This window comes from Erinaceus europaeus, chromosome 3, assembly GCF_950295315.1.
Source record: "Erinaceus europaeus chromosome 3, mEriEur2.1, whole genome shotgun sequence".
NCBI classification, from domain to species: Eukaryota; Metazoa; Chordata; class Mammalia; order Eulipotyphla; family Erinaceidae; genus Erinaceus; species Erinaceus europaeus.
In genome coordinates, this window is record NC_080164.1 from 108,245,260 (window position 1) to 108,271,628 (window position 26,369).

At 43.3% G+C, this 26,369-nt stretch overlaps 1 protein-coding gene across 2 annotated transcripts in view; it reads right to left on the reverse strand.

Annotated features, from left to right (window-relative positions):
- SMARCAD1 (SWI/SNF-related, matrix-associated actin-dependent regulator of chromatin, subfamily a, containing DEAD/H box 1) overlaps positions 1-25,327 on the reverse strand; it is a 71,887-nt gene extending 46,560 nt beyond the window's left edge. Inside the window, exons 1-6 of one of the 2 annotated variants that reach the window (XM_060187729.1) lie at positions 25,186-25,327; positions 24,715-24,932; positions 13,456-13,630; positions 9,531-9,699; positions 5,177-5,243; positions 1,338-1,438 (exon numbers count right to left, since the gene is read on the reverse strand). In XM_060187729.1, coding sequence (XP_060043712.1) covers positions 1,338-1,438; positions 5,177-5,243; positions 9,531-9,699; positions 13,456-13,630; positions 24,715-24,895 — 693 coding nt within the window. In that variant the 5' untranslated portion in view covers positions 24,896-24,932; positions 25,186-25,327. Of the gene's footprint in view, positions 1-1,337; positions 1,439-5,176; positions 5,244-9,530; positions 9,700-13,455; positions 13,631-24,714; positions 25,142-25,185 lie in introns of those variants that run through there. The other variant, XM_007524545.3, reaches the window with a different exon arrangement.
- Positions 25,328-26,369: the final 1,042 nt, after the last annotated feature.

The following is a 26,369-nucleotide window of genomic DNA, read 5'->3' on the forward strand; positions in this document are numbered from 1 at the left end:
TGCTCATATGAGAGACCAAACTCTAATGCCTGAGAGCCCAACCTCTCCAGCTGCTAAGATGTTTCTCTTCCCAGTCAGTACTGATTTCCAACAGGAAAAATGCTTTTACAAAGGAACTCAACCATTACATTAAGATCAGGATACTGACACATGGATGTTTTGAGCTTCTTATACCACTAAGTCACAAGCAAAGAATGAGCTTGCTGTGCTAGTTCAAGTGCAAGATTCTGAACTGTGTTGTGGAAAATGCAGACTAGGAAAGCTACATCTGATTTTATGAGAAAGCTTCTTAGTAGCTGTTATAAAATAAAAGTTGGGGGAAATCAGGCAGCAGGGCAGCGGGTTAAGTTCAGGGGGTCAAGTGCAGTGTGTTAAGTGCGAGTTAAGCGCACATGACGCTAAGTGCAAGGACCCACGTAAGGATCCCAGTTCGAGCCCCCGGCTCCCCACCTGCAGGGGAATCACTTCACAGGCAGTGAAGCAGGTCTGCAGGTGTCTATCTTTCTCGCCCCCTCTGTCTTCCCCATCTCTCTCCATTTCTATGTCCTATCCAACAATGACAACAATAACTACAACAATAAAACAAGGACAACAAAAGAGAACAATTAAATATTAAAAAAAAAAAAGTTGGGAAACTGTGGTCCAGGTGGTGACATAGCAGGTAGACAGTATAAATGCAGGCATGAGGTTCCAAGTTTGATTCCCGGCACTGCATATTGCAGAGTGTTATGTCGGCTTCTTGTTCTCAATAAATATTTTAAAAGTTGAGTGGGAAGCCACAGTTAACTGAAAAGCACAACCATGATTATTTCCAAGTAGGCAGTTATACCAAAGGAGGTATCTAAAAGAAAAGTTTCCCATGGCAACTAGAAAATAGTGCTAAAAGTGGTAACATAGTTTTCAACAAGTGCTGTGCTACCACATGTATAAATTTGGCTTTTATAAAATACAGCTTCATCTGAAAGTGCTTTTTTGAGTCAACCATGTTCCTGCAGTGGCTGAGCCCCACGCTGCTCCAGCACAATGTTTGCAAATCCGTTGGGGGTGACAGGGTTCACTGGGTGCCATAACCCAGTGAAGGCTTCATAACAGCACATATCAGGGCTGTTTTATTTCTGACAACTTTCCTAGACTTCCTCCTGGCCATCTAAGGGTGTGCTTACAATCTCCAAATATTAACAGTAAGGGCAGTACTAGTCTTCACATCTTGATATCTATGGTGGTCTTCTGCTTTAGTAACTTCTAAAGCTTTTTTATTCATCTGGGTATTGCTATGTGATCTAAACCAGTGTGTTTAAACAGCTAATGTTTGATACTGCAATTCAAAATTCACTTACATGATAGATTCTTTTCTTTTTTACAGACTGATCATCAAGTTCATCATCCTCATACTGCTCTGAAGAAGAAGATAATTTCCTTTTCCTGGGACCACCACCTTCTAAAACAGAGAAGGAAGACAAAAGTGTGTAAAGGCGGTGTAAGAATCATCAGTGCACAGCAAAGGCCAAGTGTAGCCACACCGCGTCCACTTTCAGACAGCCCTCTAGCACTCAAGTACTACGATCATGTCTATATGCCACCCCCATCCACACTTAAGCTCAGCTAAATCCAAAGAAAGTGCAGAGACTCTAGCCTTTCCAAAGGAAAAATCATCACAGTACTTTGTAAACCATTGTGCCATATAACGCTAAAAATGTACCCAAGGAGCAATTCTGCAGAGCATCAATGCTAACCAAGGTGCTACTCCAAGACTTTCCACTGCAGTGAACCAAAACTGAGCCTAACCAGTGGAGCTCATCTGAGGAGCAGCATCCACTCCAGTACTGATGACTATATACTACTTTTGTCAGAAAGCTTTGAGAAGCTATAGTTGCATTTGCCTTTACTGAGAATGTGGGCAATAAGCTCACTGTGCAAATGAACTCAAACACAGCAATAGAATTCCTTAACCTACGAGTAACAGAAACTGTTTATGTTCTCATTATAAAGAAATCAAGCATTGTGATCTGAAGATATAATCTGTATGTATTTTAATTACCTATACTTTGCAGTAATACTCTGGTTCTCTCTGCCTTTTGTATGCAGTTAGAAATAAAACTTGTGGGGTCAGGTGGTGGTGCAACTGGCTAAGTGATTATGTTATAGTGCACAAGGACCTGGGTTCAAGCCCCTTGTCCTCACCTGCAGGGGGAAAGCTTTGCAAATGGTGAAACAGTGCTGCAAGTAACTCTCTCTCCTTCTTCCTCTTCCATATCCCACTTCTTCCTAGATTTCTGGCTCTATTCAGTTAAAAAAAAAAAATTATAAAAAGAAAACTAATAAGGCTAGCAAGGAAACATGTCCTGGGCTTTTTTTTCCACATGGAAATTTTGAGATACCCAAGAAAGCTCTAGTGCCATGGTGTCTCTTCCTTTCTGTCTGTTCCTCTATCTGAGTGACCAAGAGAGATATAATAGGGCCTCAGCTTCATAAAAAAGAGGAAAATTTGTAGACATACATTATCACAGAAGATTTAAGGTGCAGGCCTCAATTTTCCACAAAAATTAAACAAAACCAACTAGAAGCCACAAACACTTTAAGCTATAGTAAGTCTGTTATTATGAATACTTAGCTGCTGGGATATTGTGCAGATGCAGTCACATCTGCCATGTTGTCCCCTCAGGCTACTGCTAGTTCCCGCGAGAGTTGGGACATTCTCGGAGTGCCTGTTTCGCCATGTTGTGCCCTCATGACATTGCCTATTTCCCCACAATATTTGGAGTGCTTTGGTCACTCCTCCCCCCTCCCATTCTCACGAGTTATTATCCTATCCTGGAGTGCTATGATTACTCCTCCCCCTTCCCATTCTCGGGAAAGCTGCTCCTATAAAAGCCCTTCTTCTTCCGCACCTCGCTCTCTTGCCGCTCTCTTGCCAGCGCTCCACTTCGGTGTTCAGACGGAGGAAGGGTTACTGCATGAGGTGGCCATTTTCGCTACCCCCACATGGCCCAACCTGTTTCTCTAGCACCCAACTCTGAGGTACCAGCGCAAATAAAGATTTGTGTTCCCTCTTCACTCCGGACCTCCTCTCTCTCTTCTCCGCGGCACACAACAACATCTGGCCCCAACTTGGCAGCACACTGGTTCTTGTTACTGGCTTACATGTTTCTCCATGTTTGTGCCAGTTTCTTTTTTGAAAATTCCTGTACGATATAGGTTTCTGTTCACTCCACACCCCTGATACTATGGTCATTTAGTTAAAAAGAAAAGGGGGAATTGTATGCTTCACAATGGTTTGGTCTCACTCTCCCTCCGCCAGGAGAATTGGTTTGGCCCTTGCTAGTTTCGCACCTCTCTTTCTCCCCCCCTCTATGCTACATAGTTCCAGAGTTCTGGTGTGGCCGCAGGAAGAGAAGGATGCAGGACAGATCTGTGTGGTGATTAGTTTGGTTTAGTTTATGAATCGTTGTTCATGAATAAAGAAATGCAGCTTCCCGACCCAGCCATGTGTCCTCGAGTCTCTGTCTACCGCCGTGACGCTACCCCGGCCTGCTGGAGCTTCCGAACTTTAACAACACTTAATCCCCCAGTTATTTAAAAAATGTGCATTCTTCTAACAACTAATTTCAGCACATACTACAATCGGGGCACAGGTATAACTACCACCCCACTAGAATTCCTATAAATGTTGGGGGTTAAGTAAGCACCACTGGGTGTCAAGATAGTTGCATGAAGACAACACCTAGGCTGGCTCTCTCAAGAAATCTCTTCAGATCCTGGCATCTCTGAATGGGAGTGGAATTTCCAGAACACTAGGAGAAACTGCAAAGGAGGGAACAGAGAAGAAACCACAGTGGAAAATTATATTCCATAAGTGAATTGGCAAAAAGGTGCTGAAAAGGATAAAGGAGAGCCAGAAGGTGAATCTCCCACTGCCTGGGCATACATACAAAAATTTTACCAGAAAGTCTAAATATGTAAGATATTAAGACAAATCAGAATTCATATGAAAGTAGTACTATCACAGAAGCATTTAGGGGGGAGTGCTATTTTTTATAAGATGGCCTCAACCTTCAAATGTAAATTGTATTTATGCTAAGACTAGAATAAGGGTGTGTTCATTAAAAAAAAAAAATGCTGGCAGAAGCTATAACCTTTTTACAAGACACTACATTCCTATTGACTGAAACAGTTCAAAACCACCAGGCCTAAATATAGAAAATAAGAAAATTATCAATGAAAAACTGTCCTCTTTTTTCAACAGGGAAAAATAACAACCAAGGAGATTTGGTAAATAGTTGAATATGCTCTTATAAGTAAATAACCTTTGTAAGCTTCAATGTCTTCTGAAAGAAACCTCATTAAGATGCCTGTGACTCATGAGCCCTATGGAATATAACTAAAATAGGCCTACTATCTAAAAAATACAGACCCCCCCCCACCAACTCTTCATCTGCACTATTCTAGCCTTTAGTTTCATGATTAGTCAACAATTTGTTTGGCTTTATATGTTAACTCTCTTCACCAACACGTTTCAGATGCTACCATGATGCCAACCAGACATCCCTGGACAGATAATCCCACCAATGTGTCCTGGAGCCAGATTCCCCAGAGCCCCACCCCACTAGGGGAAGAGAGAGACAAGCTGGGAGTATGGATCGACCTGTCAATGCCCATGTTGTCAATGCCCATGTTCAGTGGGGAAGCAATTACAGAAGCCAGACCTTCCACCTTCTGTGCTCCATAATTACATTGGGTCCATACTCCCAGAGGGTTAAAGAATAGGAAAGCTATCAGGGGAGGAGATGGGATATGGAGTTCTGGTGGTAGGAACTGTGTGGAGTTGTACCCCTTTTACCCTATGGTTTTGTCAGTGTTTCCTTTTTATAAATTAAAAAATAAAAAATGTATTGTACCAAAGTAAAAGACTCTGGAGTGGGGTAGGGGGAGAGTAGAGGTCCAAAAAGGATGACAGAGGAACTAGTGGGGATTATATTGTCATGTGGAAAACTGAGAAATGTTATGCATATACAAACTATTGTATTTACTGACAAATGTAAACCATTAATCCCCCAATAAAGAAATTTAAAAAAAAGATGCCTGTGACTTTTGAAAAAGAACAATGCAATAAGAGTGAGCAGACATGAACTGTAGCATATCTAAGGAATCATCAGGGAGTGAAACTAGTCAGTCGCACCTGCATCACCAAACATCAACAAGGCAGCAGCAATTGCTCCATCCATTGTGCTTGTGGACTCAATCAACTGAAAGAGAAGAAACCATTGTTTAAAAAAACAACACTTGAAAAAATCATTTCGTAGGATTATCAAATGCATACAAGATGAGAAATATGTATGGCACACTTTTAAGGACTATGACAGATCTTGAGAAAGCCTGGTTTACCTAGAAAGCCCAAAATGTATCAAAGCTTATCTTCTTATTTATTTATTTTAAGTATTTTATTTTTTATTTTTGAGATGAAGAGAAAGACACAGAGAGAAACAGCAGAGCACTGTTCAGCTCTGGCTTATGGTGGTGCACGGGATTGAACCCTGGACTTTGGAGCCTCAGGAATGAGTCTCTTTGCATACCATTATGCTATCTACCCCCTCCCAACAGCTTATCTTCTGATATAGCTAATTTATTCATCAAGGCTACAGAAGACAAATTAAAGGACAGTGATTTACACACAATATATATACAGAGTCCTTGTAGTTTTATATAATTTTTCTAAGTTATATATCCAGATACTGTGTGTGAGCGCATAGGATATACAGACAGGGAGGTCGGGCTGTAGCACAGCAGGTTAAGCGCACATGGTGCAAAACTCGAGGACCGGTATAAGGATCCTGGTTCGAGCCCTGGGCTCCCCACCTGTGAAGACAAGCAGTGAAGCAGGTCTGCAGATGACTATCTCCCCCCCCCCCCCGTCTTTCCTTTCTTTCTCGATTTCTCTTTGTCCATCCAGCAACATCAATAACAACAATAATAATAACCACAACAATGATAAAACTAAGACAACAAAAGGAAAATAAATTATATATATATATATATATATACACATACATACACATACATACACACACACACACAAAGAGCAGGAGGAGGAAGACGGAAGACTTATCAACATGGTATGCGATTTTCTATTTCATTCCTGAAACAAAAAATAAATGCAATTATGAAGTCTTTTTCTTTTAACCTAGCACATCTGTGATACAGAGGGCTCTTGGTTTTTACTTCATTTCTGGTTGTTTGAATTTGTCAAGATATACTTATTAACTAACATAACCCACAGTTGCAACAACAGTGGATCAAGTGTCAGACACCCGTGCATGAACTTCTAAGTTTGATCCATGTCACCACATATGTCAGAGTGACAGTCTGGTTTTCTCTCTCATGAAAGAGAAAGAGAGGGAGGGACAGAGGAAGGGAGGGAGGGAGGGGGGGAAGAAGGAAGGAAGGAAGGAAGGAAGGGAGGAAGGGAGGAAGGGAGGAAGGAAGGAGTGGACTAGACTGGGGGCTGGGTGGGTGGGATGGGGTTGTTAATGCTGAGGTACTATGCATGAGGCCCTGGGTTTGACTCCTGACATTGACTGGAAGCAGCACAGAGAGCACCAAAAGTAATTCTCCATGGATGGTGGAGTGGTGCTTTGGTTCTTCTCCCACTCCTCTGTCTTTCCCTCTCTAAATTATTAAAGTCATTTCTTTATTTACTTATGTTGCAAGAGAACCAGAGCATCCCTCTGGCACATGTAATGCAGAGGATTAAACTCAGGACCTCACACTTTATCCAGCATGCTAGCCACTACACTACGCCACTACACTACCTCCCAAGTTACCTTTTTTACTTAAAAAAAAAAAAAAAAAGTAGGTGATACCTGAGTAGTATTACACATACCCTCAGTTCATCTCCTAGACATTAAAAATGCATGTCAAATGTAAGAGAACAATACAACAGTTTATACTGAAAGGATTCAAACAAGTAGATCCAGGACCCCCTTCTGGCTCAGACACTGACTTGTTTAACCTGAATGACATACTTGTTTAGCAGACAATAGGGGTGAACCCAGACTCTTTAAGCTAAATTAAAGCCAGTAACAAAAGGTCGCTTGTTTCTGCTTCTATTTACATGAACCATCTAGAACAAGCAGATCTATGAAGGCAGAGATCAGTGGCTGCCTAGGGTGGAAATGGAAATGGAAATGACTGCTAAAGGGCACAGAGGTGATGTTTTGAACAATTAAAGTGGTCCATAATTAGATTACGGTGATGACTGCACAACTTTGTTTATCTGCAAATATATTAAGTCCTACTAAGTTATAGGCTTTAAGTAGGTGACTTTTGTGGCCTTTGTATTCTCAATAGTTACTGGACTGATGATCAATACTATTTAAAAAAAAAAAAGCCTCTTCATCTTAGAAAAATTGAATACCTGACAAAATGGGTAGAAATAGATATTACCTAGATACATCCTGGTAGACGAAGGAGAAATTAACCCTTTAGGAAAAAACATGCTACCAAATGACATGCTAGGGGTCCCCACTTCAAGGTGGCCTGTCTAGCTCAGACAGATATGGTCTCTCCAAAGTCTCAGAGTGGAAAATGGCAAGGGATAGAAAGAACTGGTCAAAACAGTAACAAAGATAACATTACTATGAACTTGTAGTAGATGACAAAAATCATTCAACTAGTAGAAAGGTAAGGGAGTAATCTTCAGAGATTTATTCTCTAACAAAACCTTAAGTGAATAGTCAATCGTTTTATCTATTCTTATGACAAGAGATCACTAACACAGACCAACTATAGCCATGGGTTTCTCAGAAGAGTTTCAATTGCATCTCTTTTATTATGCAAGGGTTCCTCAATATGGTAGGACTGCCCATGAAAATGTCTCTAGCAGTTCCTTATCAAAAAAAAAAAAGAAAGGTAGTTGGGCAGTAGTGCAGTGGGTTAAGCGCAGGTGGCGCAAAGCGCAAGGACCAGCATAGGATCCTGGTATCCTGGTTCAAGCCCCTGGCTCCCCACCTGCAGAGGAGTTACTTCACAAGTGGTGAAGCAGGTCTGCAGGTGTCTTTCTCTCCCCCTCTGTCTTCCCCTCCTCTCTCCATTTCTCTGTCCTATCCAACGACGTCAATCATAATACAACAATAAAACAAGGGCAGCAAAAGGGAATAAATACTAAATATCGGGGAAAAAAAGAGGGTTTTTTTTTTACAGACATTTCTGAGAGATTCTAGTAGGAGATGGGGAGGTTCCCCCATTTTAGAACCAGATGCAAATTAAGCAAAATTATAACCTAGGTGAGTTCAGGGAAGCTCAAAACAAACTTATGAGAGCTCTGACATTCCATTCAATATTCCTTTTTTTTTTTTTTTTTAAGATTTTATTTATTTATGAGAAAGATAGGAGACAGAAAGAACCAGACATCACTCTGGCATATATCGAACTCAGGAGGCTCATGCTTGAGAGTCCAAAGCTTTATCACTGTGCCACCTCCCAGACCACAATATTCCATATTCTTAATCATATTCAAGAACGGCTTTAGCAAAATAACTGTTAAAAACAGCAAGGAATTTTTTTTAAATATTTATTTATTCCCTTTTGTTGCCCTTGTTGTTTTATTGTTGTAGTTATTATTGTTGTTGTCGTCGTTGTTGGATAGGACAGAGAGAAATGGAGAGAGGAGGGGAAGACAGAGAGGAGGAAAGATAGACACCTGCAGACCTGCTTCAACCGCCTGTGAAGCGACTCCCCTGCAGGTGGGGAGCCGGGGTTCGAACCAGGATCCTTATGCCGATCCTTGTGCTTTGCGCCACCTGCACTTAACCCGCTGCGCTACAGCCCGACTCCCACAGCAAGGGATTTTAATCATTATGGTTACAATAACCAATTGCTATAGAAGATATATAACCCAATTATGACACCATCTACCAAGACAATATCCTGGGTCCATCAGCAAATTAGCTGTCAGGCTCAGGCAAAAACTAGTAAACTCATGGGCCCATTAGAATATACCTAAAATAGACCTACCAGCTTTTTCCAAAATGGAGACCCCAAATTCTCATCTGCAACATTCTGGCCTTTAGGTTCATGATTAATCAACTATTTGTTCTGCTTTGTATCTTAACTTTTTTTTCAGTCACTAGGTTTCAGATGATACCAACGTGACTTCCCTGGGAAGACGACCCCAACTAATGTGTCCTGAAACCTCACCTCCCCAGAGCCCTGCCCCACTACAGGCTGGGAGTATGGATCGACCTGCCAATGCCCATGTTCAGCGGGGAAGCAATTACAGAAGCCAGACCTTCCACCTTCTGCATCCCATGATGATCCTGGGTCCATACTCCCAGAGGGATAAAGAACAGGGAAGCTATCAAGAGAGGGGATTGGATACGGAAGTTCTGGGGGGTGGAAACTGTGTGGAAATGTACCTCATATACTATAGTCTTGTCAATATTTCCATTTTATAAATAAAAATTAATATTAAAAAGGGTATATCCCTTATAGACCACTATTAAATTACTTATGAAGATATTTTTAAAAGGTTTAACCTTAAGTAAATCATTGTCACTTCTTTGTGGGAAAAGTTCCTTCAAGGTCTGAAGCTTAGCATCTTTAAGATCCTCCAATTCCGAAAGGTCTTCCAACTCTGAAGTATCATTATTTCTACTTGCCGAAGCAGGAAAACTTTGTGATTCTTCATCCTCAGATGGTTCAGAACTAAAAATATTTTAAAAGAAAAACAAATTTAAATGTACTGTTAATGTTATTTCACTAAAATGATATTTGTGTGTATATAATACAGCATTACTGGCAATTATTTTCAATATTTCAGTATGGTTTGGGTCTGAATCCTAAATCCCCCAAGCCAGTACACTTTGAAAATGTCTCAACTTATGGGATAAAAAGAAAGGAAGAAAAAGAGACAACAAAATGGTTATGAAAATAGACTCATGCCTGAGGCTCCCAGGTTCAGTTCCCCACACACCACCAGAAGCCAGAGCTGAGCAGTGCAGTGCTCTGCTAAAAATAAATAAATAATTTTTAAAAAACTATTTTTTATTTAAAGATAAACACTTGCATGGCCACCTTTCCATTCTAACTCTTTTCTTTCACCTGTTCTCTAACTCTACACATCAAGTGAGCCATGTCAAGGTGCTCCTGAGAAAGAAAAAACAATCAAAAACCGAAAAGGAAAAAAAATGTACACTAAAACAAAAACATTGTAACCAATGTTAAAATCAGAATGGAGGGAGTTGGGTAGTGCATAAATCATCAGTGTTACTAAAGAGTCCACTTTCAGTGCCTTGTTTATTAATGCTTCCTGGGAGAATTCATTAACTACCAGGGTCTCTGAATACTAACTACATCAGAGCTTCTCAAAGGGGGTGAATGAATGTGTCTCCAGAGGACAACTGGCAATGCCGGGAGATATTTTCTCTTGATTAGCATTTAGCAGATGTGAGATTTTGCTCAATACCCTGCAAAGCATAGGGGTCTCTCTCACTGAAAAGGAGGACCTGGCTCCAATTACCCAGTTTGAAGGTTAAGAAACCTTCAAATGGCTCAAATACAGGCACTGGTTATTGACTATACCTATGAAACATTCACAATGTGGTAAGAGGCACTGAACTATTATAAGACTAAGATCTCCATGGACTGATATGGTTTCTACATATACATAGTGCAAAGTAAATGCATGTGCAAAGAAGCACTATATATTATATTTATGTTAATATGCTATCCTTGTATACAATGCCAGAGGAAAGACAGGTAAAGAAAAATCTGGCCCACCCTAATAGGGAAAGAGAGGCAGACTGGGAGTATGGACCGACCAGTCAACGTCCATGTTCAGCGGGGAAGCAATTACAGAAGCCAGACCTTCCACCTTCTGCAACCCACAATGACCCTGGGTCCATGCTCCCAGAGGGATACAGAATGGGAAAGCTATCAGGGGAGAGGGTGGGATATGGAGATTGGGTGGTGGGAATTGTGTGGAGTTGTATCCCTCCTATGCTATGGTTTTGCTAATTTATCCTTTCTTAAATAAAAAATAAATTAAAATTAAAAAAAAAGAAAAATCTGACAATAAACAAACAAAATAGTTCTGAGGTGCAACTAAGGCAGAACAAAAGGGGAGAGAAAAATTCTTCTCTGATCATGTAAGTTTTTTGACTTTTGGAATCTTCCTGGTATTTTAAATGTTCAACAGCAGAACTAGGGGGAAATTCTAAAAAGAAATTATAACCAGGGAGTCGGGCTGTAGCGCAGCGGGTTAAGCGCAGGTGGCGCAAAGCACAAGGACCAGCATAAGGATCCCGGTTCGAACCCCGGCTCCCCACCTGCAGGGGAGTCGCTTCACAGACGGTGAAGCAGGTCTGCAGGTGTCTATCTTTCTCTCCTCCTCTCTGTCTTCCCCTCCTCTCTCCATTTCTCTCTGTCCTATCCAACAACGACACCAACAATAATAACTACAACAATAAAACAAGGGCAACAAAAGGGAATAAATAAATAAAATAAATATTAAAAAAAAAAGAAATTATAACCAAATTAATTAGCTGAAATGCATGCCAAATGAATCCTGAAAAAAATTAATGACATAATCCAAGAACTTTGACCATCTACTCCTGACCCAAAGACAAGATAAAAATTGCAAAGAAAGTTTAGACTCAGTGTGCCTTACTGATAGAGGAGCCAGACTAAATGACTAAATCTAACTGGTGGGTTTAATGATCAGTGATATGAATACAGAGGGGGGAGACAGCATAATGATTATGCAAAGACTTTCATGCCTGAGACTTTAAAATCCTAGGTTCACTCCCCTGTACCACCATAAGCCAGAGCTGAGCAGTGCTTTGGTCTCTCTGTATCTTTCTCTCATTAAAACAACTTATCAATTTATATATTTTTTTAAAAAGTGTCCCTGGTGGTCTAGTGGAAAAAAAAAAAAAAGTGGAGGCAGGTGGTGGCACACCTGGTTGAGCATGTGTTACAATGCACAAGGACCCTGGTTCAAGCCCCCAGCTTTGTAAGTTGTGAAGCAGGGCTGCAGGTGTCTCTCTCCCTGTTTCTCCCCCTTCCCTCTTGATTTCTGGCTGTCTCTATCCAGTAATAAAGATGATTTTTTAAAAATGTGATGATTATAGCTATTCTAAAACAACTTCATGTACACTGGGAGGTTGAGCAAATTAGTGCCTATAATGATGCTGGTGGAAGCCAGAGTTTCCACTTTTAAGAAGGGAAATATAGAATGAAGAAGAAAACAAGGGAGTCGGGCAGTAGCGCAGCAGGTTAACTGCAGGCAGCACAAAGCTCAAAGACCGGCGTGAGGAATCCGGTTCAAGCCCTGGCTCCCCACTGCACAGGTGGTGAAGCAGGTCTGCAGGTGTCTACCTTTCTCTTCCCTTCTTTCTTTTCCTCCTCTTTCCATTTCTTTCTGTCCTATCCTGTCCTATCCAACAACAACGACATCAATAATAACTACAATAAAACAAGGGAAACAAAAGGGAAAATGTTTTTTAAAAAAAATTATAAGGGAATAAGTGATTGTGCCTGTCATAAGTTTGATAAAAATAGTATAAACTAGTGGTCCGGGAGGTGGAGCAGTGGGTAAAGCGCTGGACTCTCAAGCATGAGGTCCTGAGTTCAAGCCCCGGCAGCACATGTACCAGTGATGTCTGGTTCTTTCTCTCCTCCTATATCTTTCTCATCAATAAATAAATAAAATCTTTTTTAAAAAAAAATGGTATAAACTCATGATTTAAAAAAAAAACACTCTCCTCCTTCCCTGCACTGCTAAGTGTGACGACACAGCCCCCGGCCTACCAACATCAGAGAAAGAAGACCCCTGAACAACCAGATTTCCAGATGTCATTCTTTAGTTGCTGCCTCTGCTCCCAGTCAACTTTTTCTGACAGAAATGGAGGGAGATAGTAAAAAGACGACAGCACCTAAGCTTCCTGCAAGCCCCTGGGGGCAGGCTCAAACCTGGGTCCTACATGTAGCAAAGCAGGTACTGTTCAGGAGAGTCACCTTGGCAGGCCCTGGACTTTATCAAAGGAACCGGTGGTACATGGACAAATGACTAGAGCTAATTTCAGACCTTAGGCAGAGAAAGCACTAGTCTGGAATATCTTGTTTGAGAAGAAAAAAATGAAAGTCAGGTGTGGGGGGATATTCTTACTACCCCCACCCCCAGCCCTTTTTTTCCCCAGTCTGGTGGGACTAGAAAGGTTACTCCCTCCCCCAACTCCATCCGCCTCCTCATCCTCCTCCCTCTCTCTGTCTCTCGTTGGGTGGTGGATTCAGCTGGCTGTATTGCTTTTTAATAATCGCACCGGAAGTTTTTTCTAAAATAAAGTTTTTTTAAAAAAAAGTCAGGGAAGTCACCAAAATATTTCAAACTAAATACTTTTTTCCCAAAAGGAAAAATAATACTTCATACAAGTATGTACAATAATCTATTAAGCAGCTTACACTATGATTACTGTATCTTTGTTGAGATTTTTCTCTGGAGCTGTACTGGAGCAATTTGGGGAAATATCTTCACTATCAGAAGACAAATCAATATACTGTATTCCTCTTTGATTCTTGAAATATGATATACTTGGGTTCCTTTCATTTTCTGGCACTTCTGGAACACTAGAATCTTCTGCAAAAGAAAATGGAGATCATGAGCAACCTGAAAATAAATTTATTTTCCATTATTACAGACATGTGCTAGAAATCTATCTTTATTCACTTTCTGTTCTAAAACCAAAAATCCAGACATGTGTCTGTGTGTATGCACAACTATGGGGCAAGCCTAACACCCCAAACATACAAAGCTTGAATTCTACTACATGTCTTACCTAAAACTAAAATACATAAATTGGGGGGAGAACAAATTTTAAAAGAAAGAACTGTATCCCCCAAAATTTTTGTTAAGATTTAGAGAGACTGCTCAGCTCTGGCATAAGGTGGTGCCAAAGATTGAGCCTGTGACCTCTGGGGCCTGGAGTTCTGCGCTCTAACAGGGTGAACTATCTCCCTGGCCCCCAATTCTTGCCTAACAGAAAGTACTGAGGCCCTAGAACCCAAAGGACTTTTAAGTTCTGTCCCTTAGACCAAGTTACGAACTGTTCTGTCTTAGTGTCCTCAGCTACAGAGATGCTAAGAATCACACAGGTAGCACATGCACTCAGACAACACACAGAAAAAAATCTAAGTAGCTGGCACAAGTCAAGTGTCCAATTGGCATTGCCTTTAAGCAAATCTTAATGCTATGCGGGCGGGGGAGACAGCATAATGGTTATGCAAACAGACTCTCATACCTGAGGCTCCTAAGTCCCAGGTTCAATCCCCGCACAACCATAAGCTTGAGCTGAGCAGTGCTCTGGTGTTTCTCTTTCTCTCTCTCCTTCCTCTCTCTCTCTCCCTCTCTCCCTCTCTCTCTCTCCATCTCTCAAAAATAAAATTAATAAAAAAAAAAATCTTAATGCTATGGGCTGAATTACATTCCCTCCAAAATTTTGATGAGGGTCCAACTTCTAGTACACTGGAGTGTAATGTATTTGTAGATACAGCTTTCGGTGAGATAATTAAGCTTAAAATGAAGTTTTGGGCTGGCAGAATAGCTCACCTGGCTAGTGTACTGCTCCATCTTGTGCAGAATAACCTCACCACCACCACCACCACCACCACCACCACCACCACCACCACCACCACCACCACCACCACACTCAAGGAAGCACTGGTGCTGTGGTTTTCTTCCCCAGATCTGCCTTTGTCTTGCTCTTTCTGCAAAGTCACCCCAGAGCACTGAAGCCCTAGAGATGACAATAAATGAATATGATGGTTAAAGTCCTGATCCACTGTTAACTGCTGTCACTGTCAGAGATCAGGGGACTGACAATGCAGAGGTGGTTGGTGCACTAGGCAGGCTCTCATGACTGAAGCTGCAATGGTCAGAGGTTCAATCCACTAGGTTTTCCTGAGCAGGTCTCTGGTATTAGTCTATCATGAACAAACACTGGTTGGGGAGGGAGGGGGGAAGAGATAGCATCAAGGAGTGAGAGACCACTGCACTTCAATACATTGGGCACTGGCTCAAATCTGGGTCACACATAGGACAAAGCAGCACACTATGCAAGGGAGTTAATTCACTGGCCCCAAAAATAAAATAACTCTTGGGTAAGCTGGATGCTTCACCATGCACACAGCCCATATTTGAACCCGTGCTCACCTAAAGGAGGGAAGCTTCACAAGTAGTGAAGCAGTGCTGCAGGTGTGGCTCTTTAGCTCTCCCTCTCTCATCTCTTTTGCCCTAGTTCTGTCTCTATCACAGTGAACATAGGAAGAAAGGAAGGCTATGTTAAACATAGTGGTAAGCGTGACCATAGTGTGTGTGCATGACCCAGGCTCAAGGAGAAAAGTCTAAGAAGAAATTGAATGTTAACAGTAGGTTGGACTTCCAGCCTGAAACCCATGAGAACACAGCAACTGGCCACGTCACCCAAATTATGGCACTTAAATATGGGTGCAAACTAATGAGGCTGGCATCACTTCCTTGTCCAAAACAGATGGTGAATAAATGTGTTCCTCCAAGGCCTCCTATTAGCCTCCCTTCTCCCAGTAAACACACCATTCTTTCTTATATATTCAAGGAGGAAGAAACCAAGTTGAAGACATTCACATATATTGGGCGGGGGTAGATAGTATAATGGTTATGCAAATGGTATTGGCTAAGGCTCCAAAGTCCCTGGTTCAATCCCCCATACCACCATAAGCCAGAGCTGAGCAGTGCTCTGGTAAAAAAAAAAGAAGAAAAAAATTCATAATTGGGGCCAGGCAATGGTACACCTGGATGAGCGCACATGATACAATGTGTGCACGTGTTACAATGCATGAGGATCAGAGTTCAAGCCCCCAGTCCCTACCTGAGGGAGGAAAAACTTTGCAAATGAAGAAAGAAAAGTTATTTAAACAAGTTCGATCCCCTGCACCATCGTAAGCCAGAGCTGAGCAGTGCTCTGGTATTAAAAAAAAAAAAAAAAAGTAAAGCTTTGCAAGTGGTGAAGCAGGGCAGCAAGTCTCTCTTTCTCTCCCTATCTCCCCTTTCCCTCTTGACTTCTGTCTCTATCCAAAATATAAATATGATTTTAAAAAATAAAGAAATTCATATTATTAAAAGTAGTCAGAGTGGTCCAGGAGGTGGTGCAGTGATAAAAGCTTTGGTCTCTCAAGCATGAGGTCCCAAGTTCGATCCCCAGCAGCACATGGTTCTTTCTCTCTCCTCCTTTCTCATAAATAAATAAAATCTTAAAAAAAAAAAATTAGTCAAGAGTCCTGGTCTAGCGAGTATATTTTTAAAAGCAAAGGTCAGAGGGTCAGGTGATAACACATATGGTTGAGCACACACATTACAGTGTCAAGGCCCTGTGTGTGTGTGTGGGGGGGGCTTTCATGAATAGTGAAGCAGGTGTCTCTTCCCCTCCCTCTCTCCTTCTCCCTCCCCCTCTCTTCTCAATTTCTATCTGTCCTAATTTAAAAAAGGAAAGGAAAGAAAAAATGGCCACCAGGAGAAGTAGATTCATAGATAAGACACCAAGCCCCAACAACTCTGGAGACAATTAAAATGAATGAATGAATGATCTAGAATCTAGATAATTTTTGATGGACTATATTGAGCATTGTCTACAAGTTTTTTTTTACAGTAAAACAAATATAAGTAAGCAATATATAATTGGATAACAAAGTATTGCTTTTGTTTGTTCTGCTGAGCACAACACAAGTAACTAATTATGAGCCTGCATGTAAGGAACAAGCTAGGCATAAGAAACAGTAAAATTCTTTAATTCAAAGTACTTAAAGTACCATGAGGGGCGGGGTGGTGGCACACTTGGTTGAGCAAACATGTAACTATGTGTAAGAAACTGAGTTCAAGTCCCTGGTCCCCACATGCAGGGGGAAAGCTTTGCAAATGTTGAAGCAGTACTGCAGATGTCTCTCTGTCTCTCTTCCTTTCTATCTCCCCCTTCCTCTCAATTTCTGGCTGTCTCTATCAATGAATAAACAAAGACAATTAAAAAAAATTACCATGAACTGCTTCTTAATTAGTCCTTAAGGGAAATGCATTTTAAGCCTCATAGTAACCAAAGGTGCAGTATGTCTCCATCACAGATAAACCAAGACTTAGAAACAGCAGCCCTCCAGTCATGTAGATGGAAGTAGCTTATCTTAAATCAATGTCTGAAAATCTAAACTTCTGCTGAACTCTAAAACTCCCACCACCAAAGGCTGGGGGAGACAGCATAGTGGTTATGCAAATAACATTCTGCTTGAAGCTTTCTGGTCCCAGGTTCAGTACCTAGCACCACCTTAAAAAGAAGCTGAGCAGTCCTCTGGTGAAGACAGAAAGGAGAGGGAGGGAATATACATGAATATATATTAACATATACACATATGAAACAGTAATAGGACCAGCAAAACAGCTCCATGGATAGTGTGCTACTACTCTGTTGTGTATGTGCATGGCCCAGGCTCAATGCCAGATCCCATGGCACTGAAGTTTTGGTGCTGTGGTCTTTCACTTTCTGCAGAGGAAAAAGGTGAGGAGGGGGAGAATCTTAGCCTCCTGTTCTGTTTCGTGCTTAAACAGAGACAATATAAACCTAAGCTCTACAGAGGAGCTGCCACTGCATTTGTGACTATAAATGCAAGGAGCCCAGGATTCAGTCCCTACATGATCATCTTGCAAAGTCATTTTTTTCCAAAAGAACAATTTTGTAGGCAGTGTAAGTGTGCCTCAGGTAAAGAGCTCTGCATGAGAACAAACACTGGGCAAAGGAGACAGCATGATTGTTATGCAAAAAGTCTCATGCCTAAGGCTTTGAAGTCCCAGGTTCACTTCCCTGTCCCACAACAAACCAGAGCTGAGTAGTGAATAAACTCTAAGTAACATGGTCTGGGAGGTGGTGCAGTGGATAAAGCATTAGACTCTCAAGTGTGAGGTCCTGAGTTAGATCCCCAGCAGTACATATACCCGAGTGATGTCTGCTTTTTTTTCTTTCTCCTCCTAAGCCTCTCATTAATAAATAAAATGTTAAAAAAAAAAAAAAAAAAGTGCTACCAATGTTAAGTACGACAAATAGGAAGACACAGATTCTGACCACTACATTAAACAATAAAAACCTCAGTCTGCAGTCCGAGAGATGCAGTGGACAATGCTGGACCCAGAAGGGTCCATGTGGCTTAGAGCTGGTCCCATCATCTCATGTGCCAAAGTGATGCTCTGGTTCTCTCTGATCAGTAATTAGAATAATCATAAAAAGTAATAAAACATAAAAGTAAATACAATGCAACTCCTATTAAGTTGAAGGTACAATGGTCTCTGCTTCTACAAATTATTCTTGATTGCCACAAAGCACACATAAAATCTTTACTGTATCAAATGTTTCATATAGCATGAGGCATAATGTATAGAGAGGCTTCAAAGTCCCAGGTTCAGTCCCCCATACTACCATCAGCCACAGGTGAGTAGGGCTTTTAAAAAAAAGTTTCATACAGGCATTGAAAAGTTTAACAATAGACAGGACCACTGTCCAAATATTGCAACTTAGCCAGTCACACAAATCCCTTCACTTCCCTGTAGGTATAAAATTAATGTTCACATGGCACTCAAGTCCAGTAAGCCAACAGCATCAGTTTAGAAACAATGTAACAACGTGTGCAGGCTGAGAGGAGACTCACACAGGCCTGGCACACTCCGGCTGGCATGAAGCTCCAGTTTGTGAAACACACTTATCTCTGAACCTATTGAGAGTTCTAGAAAAAGAAGGCATCTCTGTAGCACCACACATTCTTCTACTTTAAAAGAGCTGTGTCCAAATCATTCAGGCTCTTTTCTTTTTTCTTTTCTTTTTCTTTACAAAGTCCCTTTTACTGGCTCTGGGAGACAGCATTATCAGTAGCTGGATTTTCATGCCTCAGGTAATAAAGTCAAGATCAATCCCAGGGAACACCACCAGCCACAACTGAGCAGTGCCCTGGTCAAAAGTAATAATTCGGGGGCTGGGCGGTAGCACAGCAGGTTAAGTGTACATGGCGCAAAGTGCAAGGATCGGCTTGAGGACCCCAGTTCGAGCCCCCCCCGCCCCCGGTTCCCCAACTGCAGGGGGGGTTGCTTCACAGGCGTTGAAGCAGGTCTGCAGGTGTCTATTTTTCTCTCCCTGTCTTCCCATTCTCTCTCCATTTTTCTGTCCTGTCCAACAACAGCAGCTATAACAACAATAGCAATAACAACCACAACAAGGGCAACAAAATGGGAAAAACAGCCTCCAGGAGCTGTGGATTCATAGTGCTGGCACCGAGCCCCAGCAATGACCCTGGAGGCAATAATATTATAATTCAAGGTTGGGGAGATATGTCAGAGAAAGCACACCAGACTTTCAGCCTAAGGCTCCCAATGCCCCCAGGTTCAATCCCCAGCACCACTATGTCATAGCTGAGCAGTGTTCGTGTGTCTGTGATGAAAATACTAAAATATTTGGCATAATAATGGCTTATAAATAGCAGTTTCACCTCACCAAGCTGAGAAGATTGGTATCTTCCTGCATGTGGGAAAACCTCAGATAACAGGAAACAACAAGATTTTCATTTCCACTTTCCCAACTACTCTGTTGAGGGTCTTGCTTTTGTTTTATAAGGAAAACCATCTTTCTCACAATTAAGGAACCATAGAAGGGAGGAGGTATTTTTTTAAGATTTTTAAAAATATTTATTTCCTTTTTGTTGCCCTTGTTTTTATTGTTGTTATAGTTATTATTGCTGTTGATGTCATTGTTGGATAGGACAGAGAGAAATGGAGAGAGGAGGGGAAGACAGAGGGGGAGAGAAAGATTATTCACCTGTAAACCTGCTTCAACGCCTATGAAGCAACTCCCCTGCAGGTGGGGAGCCGGGGGCTCGAACCGGGATTCTCACTCCGGTCCTTGCGCTTTGTGCCATGTGTGCTTATCCCACTGTGCTACCACCAGACTCCTGGGAGGAGAATTTTTGTAACAATTTTAGTTTGACTCCAGATGTTCCTCTTTGAAACAAAACTCAAGATAGACTGATGTGAACTTTGAAAACATTAGTTGCAACCTCATATCTGAAGCCTTAACACTGTTACACTAAAACTCACAAGTTTATCTTGTGTTTTAAAGAACTATCAACCCGAGTTGCCTTTGAAGCTTTACATGTATACTCATCTGGAATATATCAGCATACTCACTGGTTAAAGCTCACCTTCCCAGTGTTGGCAGGTGTAATGGTATCTAAAAAATGACACGATTAAAAAAAAAAAATTACGTTCAGGGCAGGGTAGATAGCATAATGGCATAGTGGCTACAGTGCTGAGCCAAAAAGCATGAGATCCCAAGTTCAATCCCCAGCATCACATGTCCTAGAATGATACTCTGCTTCGGTCTCATTAGTTTAAGGGGGTGGGTGGGGGGAGACAAATTCTGCTCATGAGTCAAAGTAACTGCCTAAACATTTTTTTTTCTAAACACTTTTTTTTTTCTAAACACTTTTCTTGAGATAGCCACTATACTTTGGTGAGCAAGACTAGTTCAGACATGGTAGTCTCACAAGATACGAATAAGGCATCTCCTGGCAAATGGTTCCACTGAACTCCTCTTTTGAGTTTCCCCTCTATCCTGCCCCAGTAACTCCTCTGCCAACTGTTTCTTATGGTACCACCCAGGGAATACCTCTGCATTGCTCTGATGGCCAATAAAACTTAAATTTTTTAATTTAAATTTTAAGGCTTATTCACTGATTATTAGAGAAGGATAGTAGTTCATGAAATACATTCCCAGGATTGAACTCACTCCAGGAATCAAAGCTTGAAAGTCCAACACATGGCGCAAATACCAGATGTAGTGCAGGCCTGCTTATTAGTATACTTTAAAGAGCTGCCTGGAGGCTCTCAATCTGCTTCCAATCAATCTGAATGCAGATTCCAGGGGAAATTCTACCCTTTAGAGCTACAGCTCAACTGCTGGGAGAAACATTAAAAGTAACAAAAGCTTAAGAGAGACACAAGAACTAGGAGAGATAAGGTCACTTGTTTATCTAAGACCACTCCTTCAAAACTGGGAGAAGCAGCTCTTTTAGAGAAAAGTCAAGAAAAGTGAAAAAAAAAAAAAAAAACAGGAATGTTTTTCAAACAAAAGATCAAGATATCACTTCGGCAGGAGAGCAGGACAAGACAGCAAGACTTGAGGCTCAGAGGTCCCAGTCAAGACCCATACTAGCATAAGCTGGAGCTGAGCAGTACTCTGCCTAATAAAAATGGTAACTCTTCAGTAAAGGTCTTAATGAAATGGATGTGGATTGAAGCTGTCCAAACATCGCCTGAGCAACAACAAATAATAAAGCTCCACGATGGTGAGCAGTGATCTGAATTCTCTTCCTCTTGGTCTCTACCTCACATCATCATTATTATCATAATAAAAAATGTGGGCTGAGACATGTGTACCAGACTTTCATACCTAAAGCTGTAGAGGTCACAGGATCAATCTGGTACCACTATTTGCCAAAGACTGCCCTTCCCTCCTCCCTCCGTATGAAAATAAACAACAACAAAAAATTTTTAAAAAAAAGATTAAACAGGACCTGCAGAGAGTCAAAACCGCTCTCTTTGACTGAAAATAAGAATTGCACATGGTCAGGGAGGTGGAGCAGTGGAGAAAGCATTAGATTTACAAGCAGGAAGAGTTCAATCCTAGGCAGCACACATGCCAAAATGATGCTTTATTCTCCCTCTACCTCTCTAGTTAATAATAAGTAAAATATCTAATAAAAGAAGTTGGCATTACTAATGTTAGTAAAAGACATTCTGGGCAGGGGTGATAGCATAATGGTTATGCAAGCAGACTCGCATGCCTGAGGGTCCCAGAACCCAGGTTCAATTCCCCACCACCACCACCACAAGCCAGAGCTAAGCAGTGCACTGGTTAAAAAAATAAAATAGTAAGACATTCTTGTAAATTCCATTTGCAAGGTGCTTTAACTTCAGAGATTATAGGTTTCTAGTTTTAAGTGATCTGCCCATTGTCCCATTTAATTAACAGACTTCTGAGGATTCAAAGTTCCCGCCAACACATCAGCCTTCCCAGACCTAACTACATCACACTCTTACGTTTTCTGTTAAACTGTTAAAGCACCTGAAAGTTTAGACATTAACTAGAGCACGCTATGCAAACCAGTTCTCTGTTGAAAGAATGAATAGATGTCAATTCTGCACTTAAATATTTTCAGTGGCTCCCAAAAGAATTCAGATGTGTTCAAAACATGACTTATTTGTTTAGTAAATTACTAGAGAGCCAATGAACCAGAGCTTCACTCTGGCCTATTTGATGCAGGGGAAGAGAAAGGAACCCTCTGGAGATGACCTTAGTAACTAGAGTGTTGGACTTAAATACTTTGGGTCCTGAGTCTGATCTTCAGCATCACATGTGCCAGAGTGATATTCAGACTCTCTCTGATGAACAAGTAAGAGAAAAAATACAAGATAAACTAAAAAGTCGATATGGTCAGGATGAGCTTAGATTCAAATTTGGGTTCTACTACTAGACACTTCTTAATCTCCCTGGGTCTCCCTTTTTCATTTCTGCAGTGAAAGAGAGAAGAAAGAAGCAATGACATTTTGTGGACAGCTGTGAAAATTAAGAGATTGTGAAGCATTTATCACTAAGCCTAGAATTGAGTGAGAATCCAAATAATATTGTACTAACAAAGAGCATTAAACGGAGGCAGATAGTACAATGGTTATGCAAAAAGACTCTCATGCCTGAGGCTACAAGTCCCAGGTTCAATCTCTTACATCACCCACCATAAACCAGAGCTGAGCAGTGCTCTGGTGTTAAAAAAAAAAAAAAAAAAAAAAAAACATAAAAATAGGGCCCAGATGGTGGCATACCTGGTTGATTGCACGTTACCGTGTTCAAGGATCCAGGTTAAGCTCCCAGGCCCCATCTGCAGGGGGAAAGCTTTAAAAGTGGTGAAGCAAGGGCTGCAGGTGTCTCTTTCCCTCTCTATCTCCTGCTCTTCTCAATTTCTCTAATAAATAATTCAAAAACTAAAATAAAAACCAACCTAGAGAGGCTGGGGAAACAGCATAAAAGTTCTGCAAAGACTGTCATACCTGAGGCTCTGAGATCCAGGTTCAATCCCCAGCACCACCATAAGCCAGAGCTGAGCAGTGCTCTGGTAAAAGTAAAGACAGACAGACAGACAGACATACAGGAAGAAAGAAAGAAAGAAACTTCCTAATAATAAGAGCAACTTGAGTGGTTCGGGAGGTGGCTCAGTGGATAAAGCATTGGATTCTCAAGTGTGAGGTCCTGAGTTCAATCCCCGGCAGCACATGTATACCAGAGTGATATCTGGTTCTTCCTCCCTCCTATCTTTCTCATGAATAAATTCTTTAAAAAAAATAATAAGAGCAACTAGAAAAATTGCTCAACCAGTAGGCTAGTGGGCTCCTATGCCTGAGATCCTAGGCTCATCCCAGCACCAGAGTGGCCCCTGGCTTCTCTTCTCTTTTCTTTGTGAAACTCTCTTGTGTCATCAGTAAATTAACATTTTAATTTAGGACTTCCGAAATCTATTGTCAGCAACAGCCTGAAGAGATTAACAATGGTTAAGGCAAAAGATGTCTATGATCTTAAAAGAACTGCACTAACGGCAAAAAGAAATGAAACTCTGCAGAAAGAAGGGAAGGATGGAGAAGGCTTTGGGGTACTGCAGCAGGATGGTGGAAAGGCCCTAGACAGTAGGTCAAAGTGTTTTGCAGACACTTATCCCAGGAACTAAGAAAACCCTTGTCAACTGTAAACCACTAACACTAACAAAGTGATTTTAAACAATGAAAAGTTTGCTATAAAAAGTAAAACAAGAGGGAAGTTCAGCAGAAGGAACAGCAACCACTCACTGGTAGTCTGCCCCCCCCCCCCCCCCAACATCAGGGGGAGGCAAAACTTGGAAGCAGAACGCTGCCTGTCTGTGGTGGGTGTCCAGGACCTTTCACACAGATGCTCTGGAGGAAACCCCAGACTGACTGCAGGCACCCTGCCCCACAGCAGCCCCCCCAAAATCCACTCCAGGGCAAACTCCCCACTTCCTCCTCAGGCTAGCCTCAGGGTGACTTGGGAATGACAGCTGTCCTAGAGTTGTCCTCAGGTCAGACTCTTGAGGGCTCAAAGAGAGTGGGGTGCAGGGTTGCCCTGGGCAAGACAAAAGGGCGGGAACAGAACAGGGGCCTGGCCTTGGTCCCCAGACTTATGGGGACAGGCCCTGCATCCCAGGTCTAAGGGGATGGGCCTTGATCCCAGATCTCAGGGGACAGGCTTTGCTCCCCAGATCTGAGAACACAGACCCTGCAGCCCGGGTCTGAGGAGACAGGCCTTGCTCCCAGATCTCAGGGGATGACTTTGCTCCCCAGATCTGAGGGGATAGACCCTGCTCCCCAGATTTGAGGGGACAGACCCTGCAGCCTGGGTCTGAGAAGACAAGCCTTGCTCCCAGATCTCAGGGGATGAGCTTTGCTCCCCAAATCTGAGGAAACGGCCGCTGATCCCTAGATTTGAGGGAACAGACCATGCACCCCAGTCTGAGAGGTCGGGCTTTGCTCCCAGATCTCAGGGGACGGGCCTTGCTCCTGGGCCTGGAGTCCAGGCCGCCCCCCGCCCTGCTCGCGGGCCTCACCTGTCTTCTCCGAGATGTCCGAGTCAGGGGTGTCGGGCCTGCTGGGCGCGGCGCTGGCAGCCTCCTCGTCTTCGGCGCTCCGGGCGATGGGGGCGGCGGGCGCCGGCGAGGACGCGGCGGGAGCCCCGTCGGCCCGGCTCCTCTTTTCGAAGCGAAAACGGTCCAGGTTGAAGAGGTTCATGCCGGCGTCCGGCGTGCGGTGTCGCGCTCGCAGTCTGCTGGGACACAGGGCGGCGGGCAGGAGGCCGTGACCAGGCGGCACACAAAGCCCGAGGCCTCCCGCCTCGCGCCCCGGCCCCCGGCCCTCGGCGCCCGGCCCCGCGGGACAAAGGCCCAGCGCCCGCCCGCCGGAAGTGGACGCGGCGCGGGCGCAGCTGAGAGGAAGGAAGAGGGATGGGAACGCCGGGCCGGGGCGCGCGGGGTTTCTCCGCCTGCCCACGCTCCCTCCCCTCCTTGCCCCTCGGTACTCACGACCGCCGCAGCAGCAGCCGTAGCCGCACCGCAAAGGAACAAAGATGCAAAAGCAACAAATAACGTCCGGCCGGGTGACGGGAGCCGGGTCGGGACCTTCCAAAACAGCTCGGCGCTCCCCACCACCCCCTTCAGCACATACAGACACACACGGCCTGCGCGGAGTGATGACGCAACGCGCTGCCGACGACGCGCCCGCGAGACAGGGCTCCGCGCGCGGTTGTCATGGAGACGGGACCCCCAGAGCCCTGGGGATGCGCGTGACCGCGCCGCCGGGCTGCTGGCGCGAGCGGCTCCCGGAGCCTTGATGCGCTGGGGGTAACGCCGAGCAGCCGGACCGCGCTGGTCAAGGCGGCTCCCGGGACATTGTGACCCATAATGCCCCGCAGCCCGCGTCTCACGATTGACAGCCGAATGTTTGTAGAGGGCCCCGGCTGCCCCAGGAATGGCGGCGCCCATTGTGTGCAGGGTGCGCCGAGGCCTCGCCGTCGCGGTGGGGGTGTCGCCCTCGCGGGGAGCTGTGGCTCTAGCCTGCACGGAGGAGGGCGGGCCCGGCGGGCCCCGAGGCCGGCAGCATCCTCTGCAAACAAGACGACGGACGGCTTAAAGTCGGTGTGGGGTGGGGGTGGGAGAACAGCTCGGCGGGGAGGGCGCTGCAGCGCCGGGCCCCCAAGCTCTGTTGTCTCTCCTGGTCAACAGTCCTGGCAACAATGAATGAATGAGAGGAAGGGAGGGAGGGTTTGCGCGGTGTAATTGTAACAGGAACCAGATAGTTTTCACCGAACATTAGCAACTTTGTAAGATCAAGTGCCCGGGCTCCTAAAATTCAGCCCGGAAGCCTGTAGTTCAACTACAAAAGAAATTCACTAATGAGAGAGAATCTTCAAAAATTAAGCCCCTGAATATGCTTGTAATATGTGCTTATAAAATGACTGTGGTATGTTTATAAAAAGGCCCCAGAGAGTGCTTATTAGAAATCTAGGTGTTCCAAAAATATCTTTGCTAACCCCCCACCCCAGCAGCTACCCAAATAGAAGGTGCCTGCAGGAAGGCCAGAGCTGGGGGGTGGGGGTGAGAGGACAGAACTAAGAGGGGGAACCAAAGGCATATTACTAAGTCACAGTGACACAGAATAGAAAAACTGAAAAATACATAGGGCTAAGAATATGAGGAGGGTGTGGTCC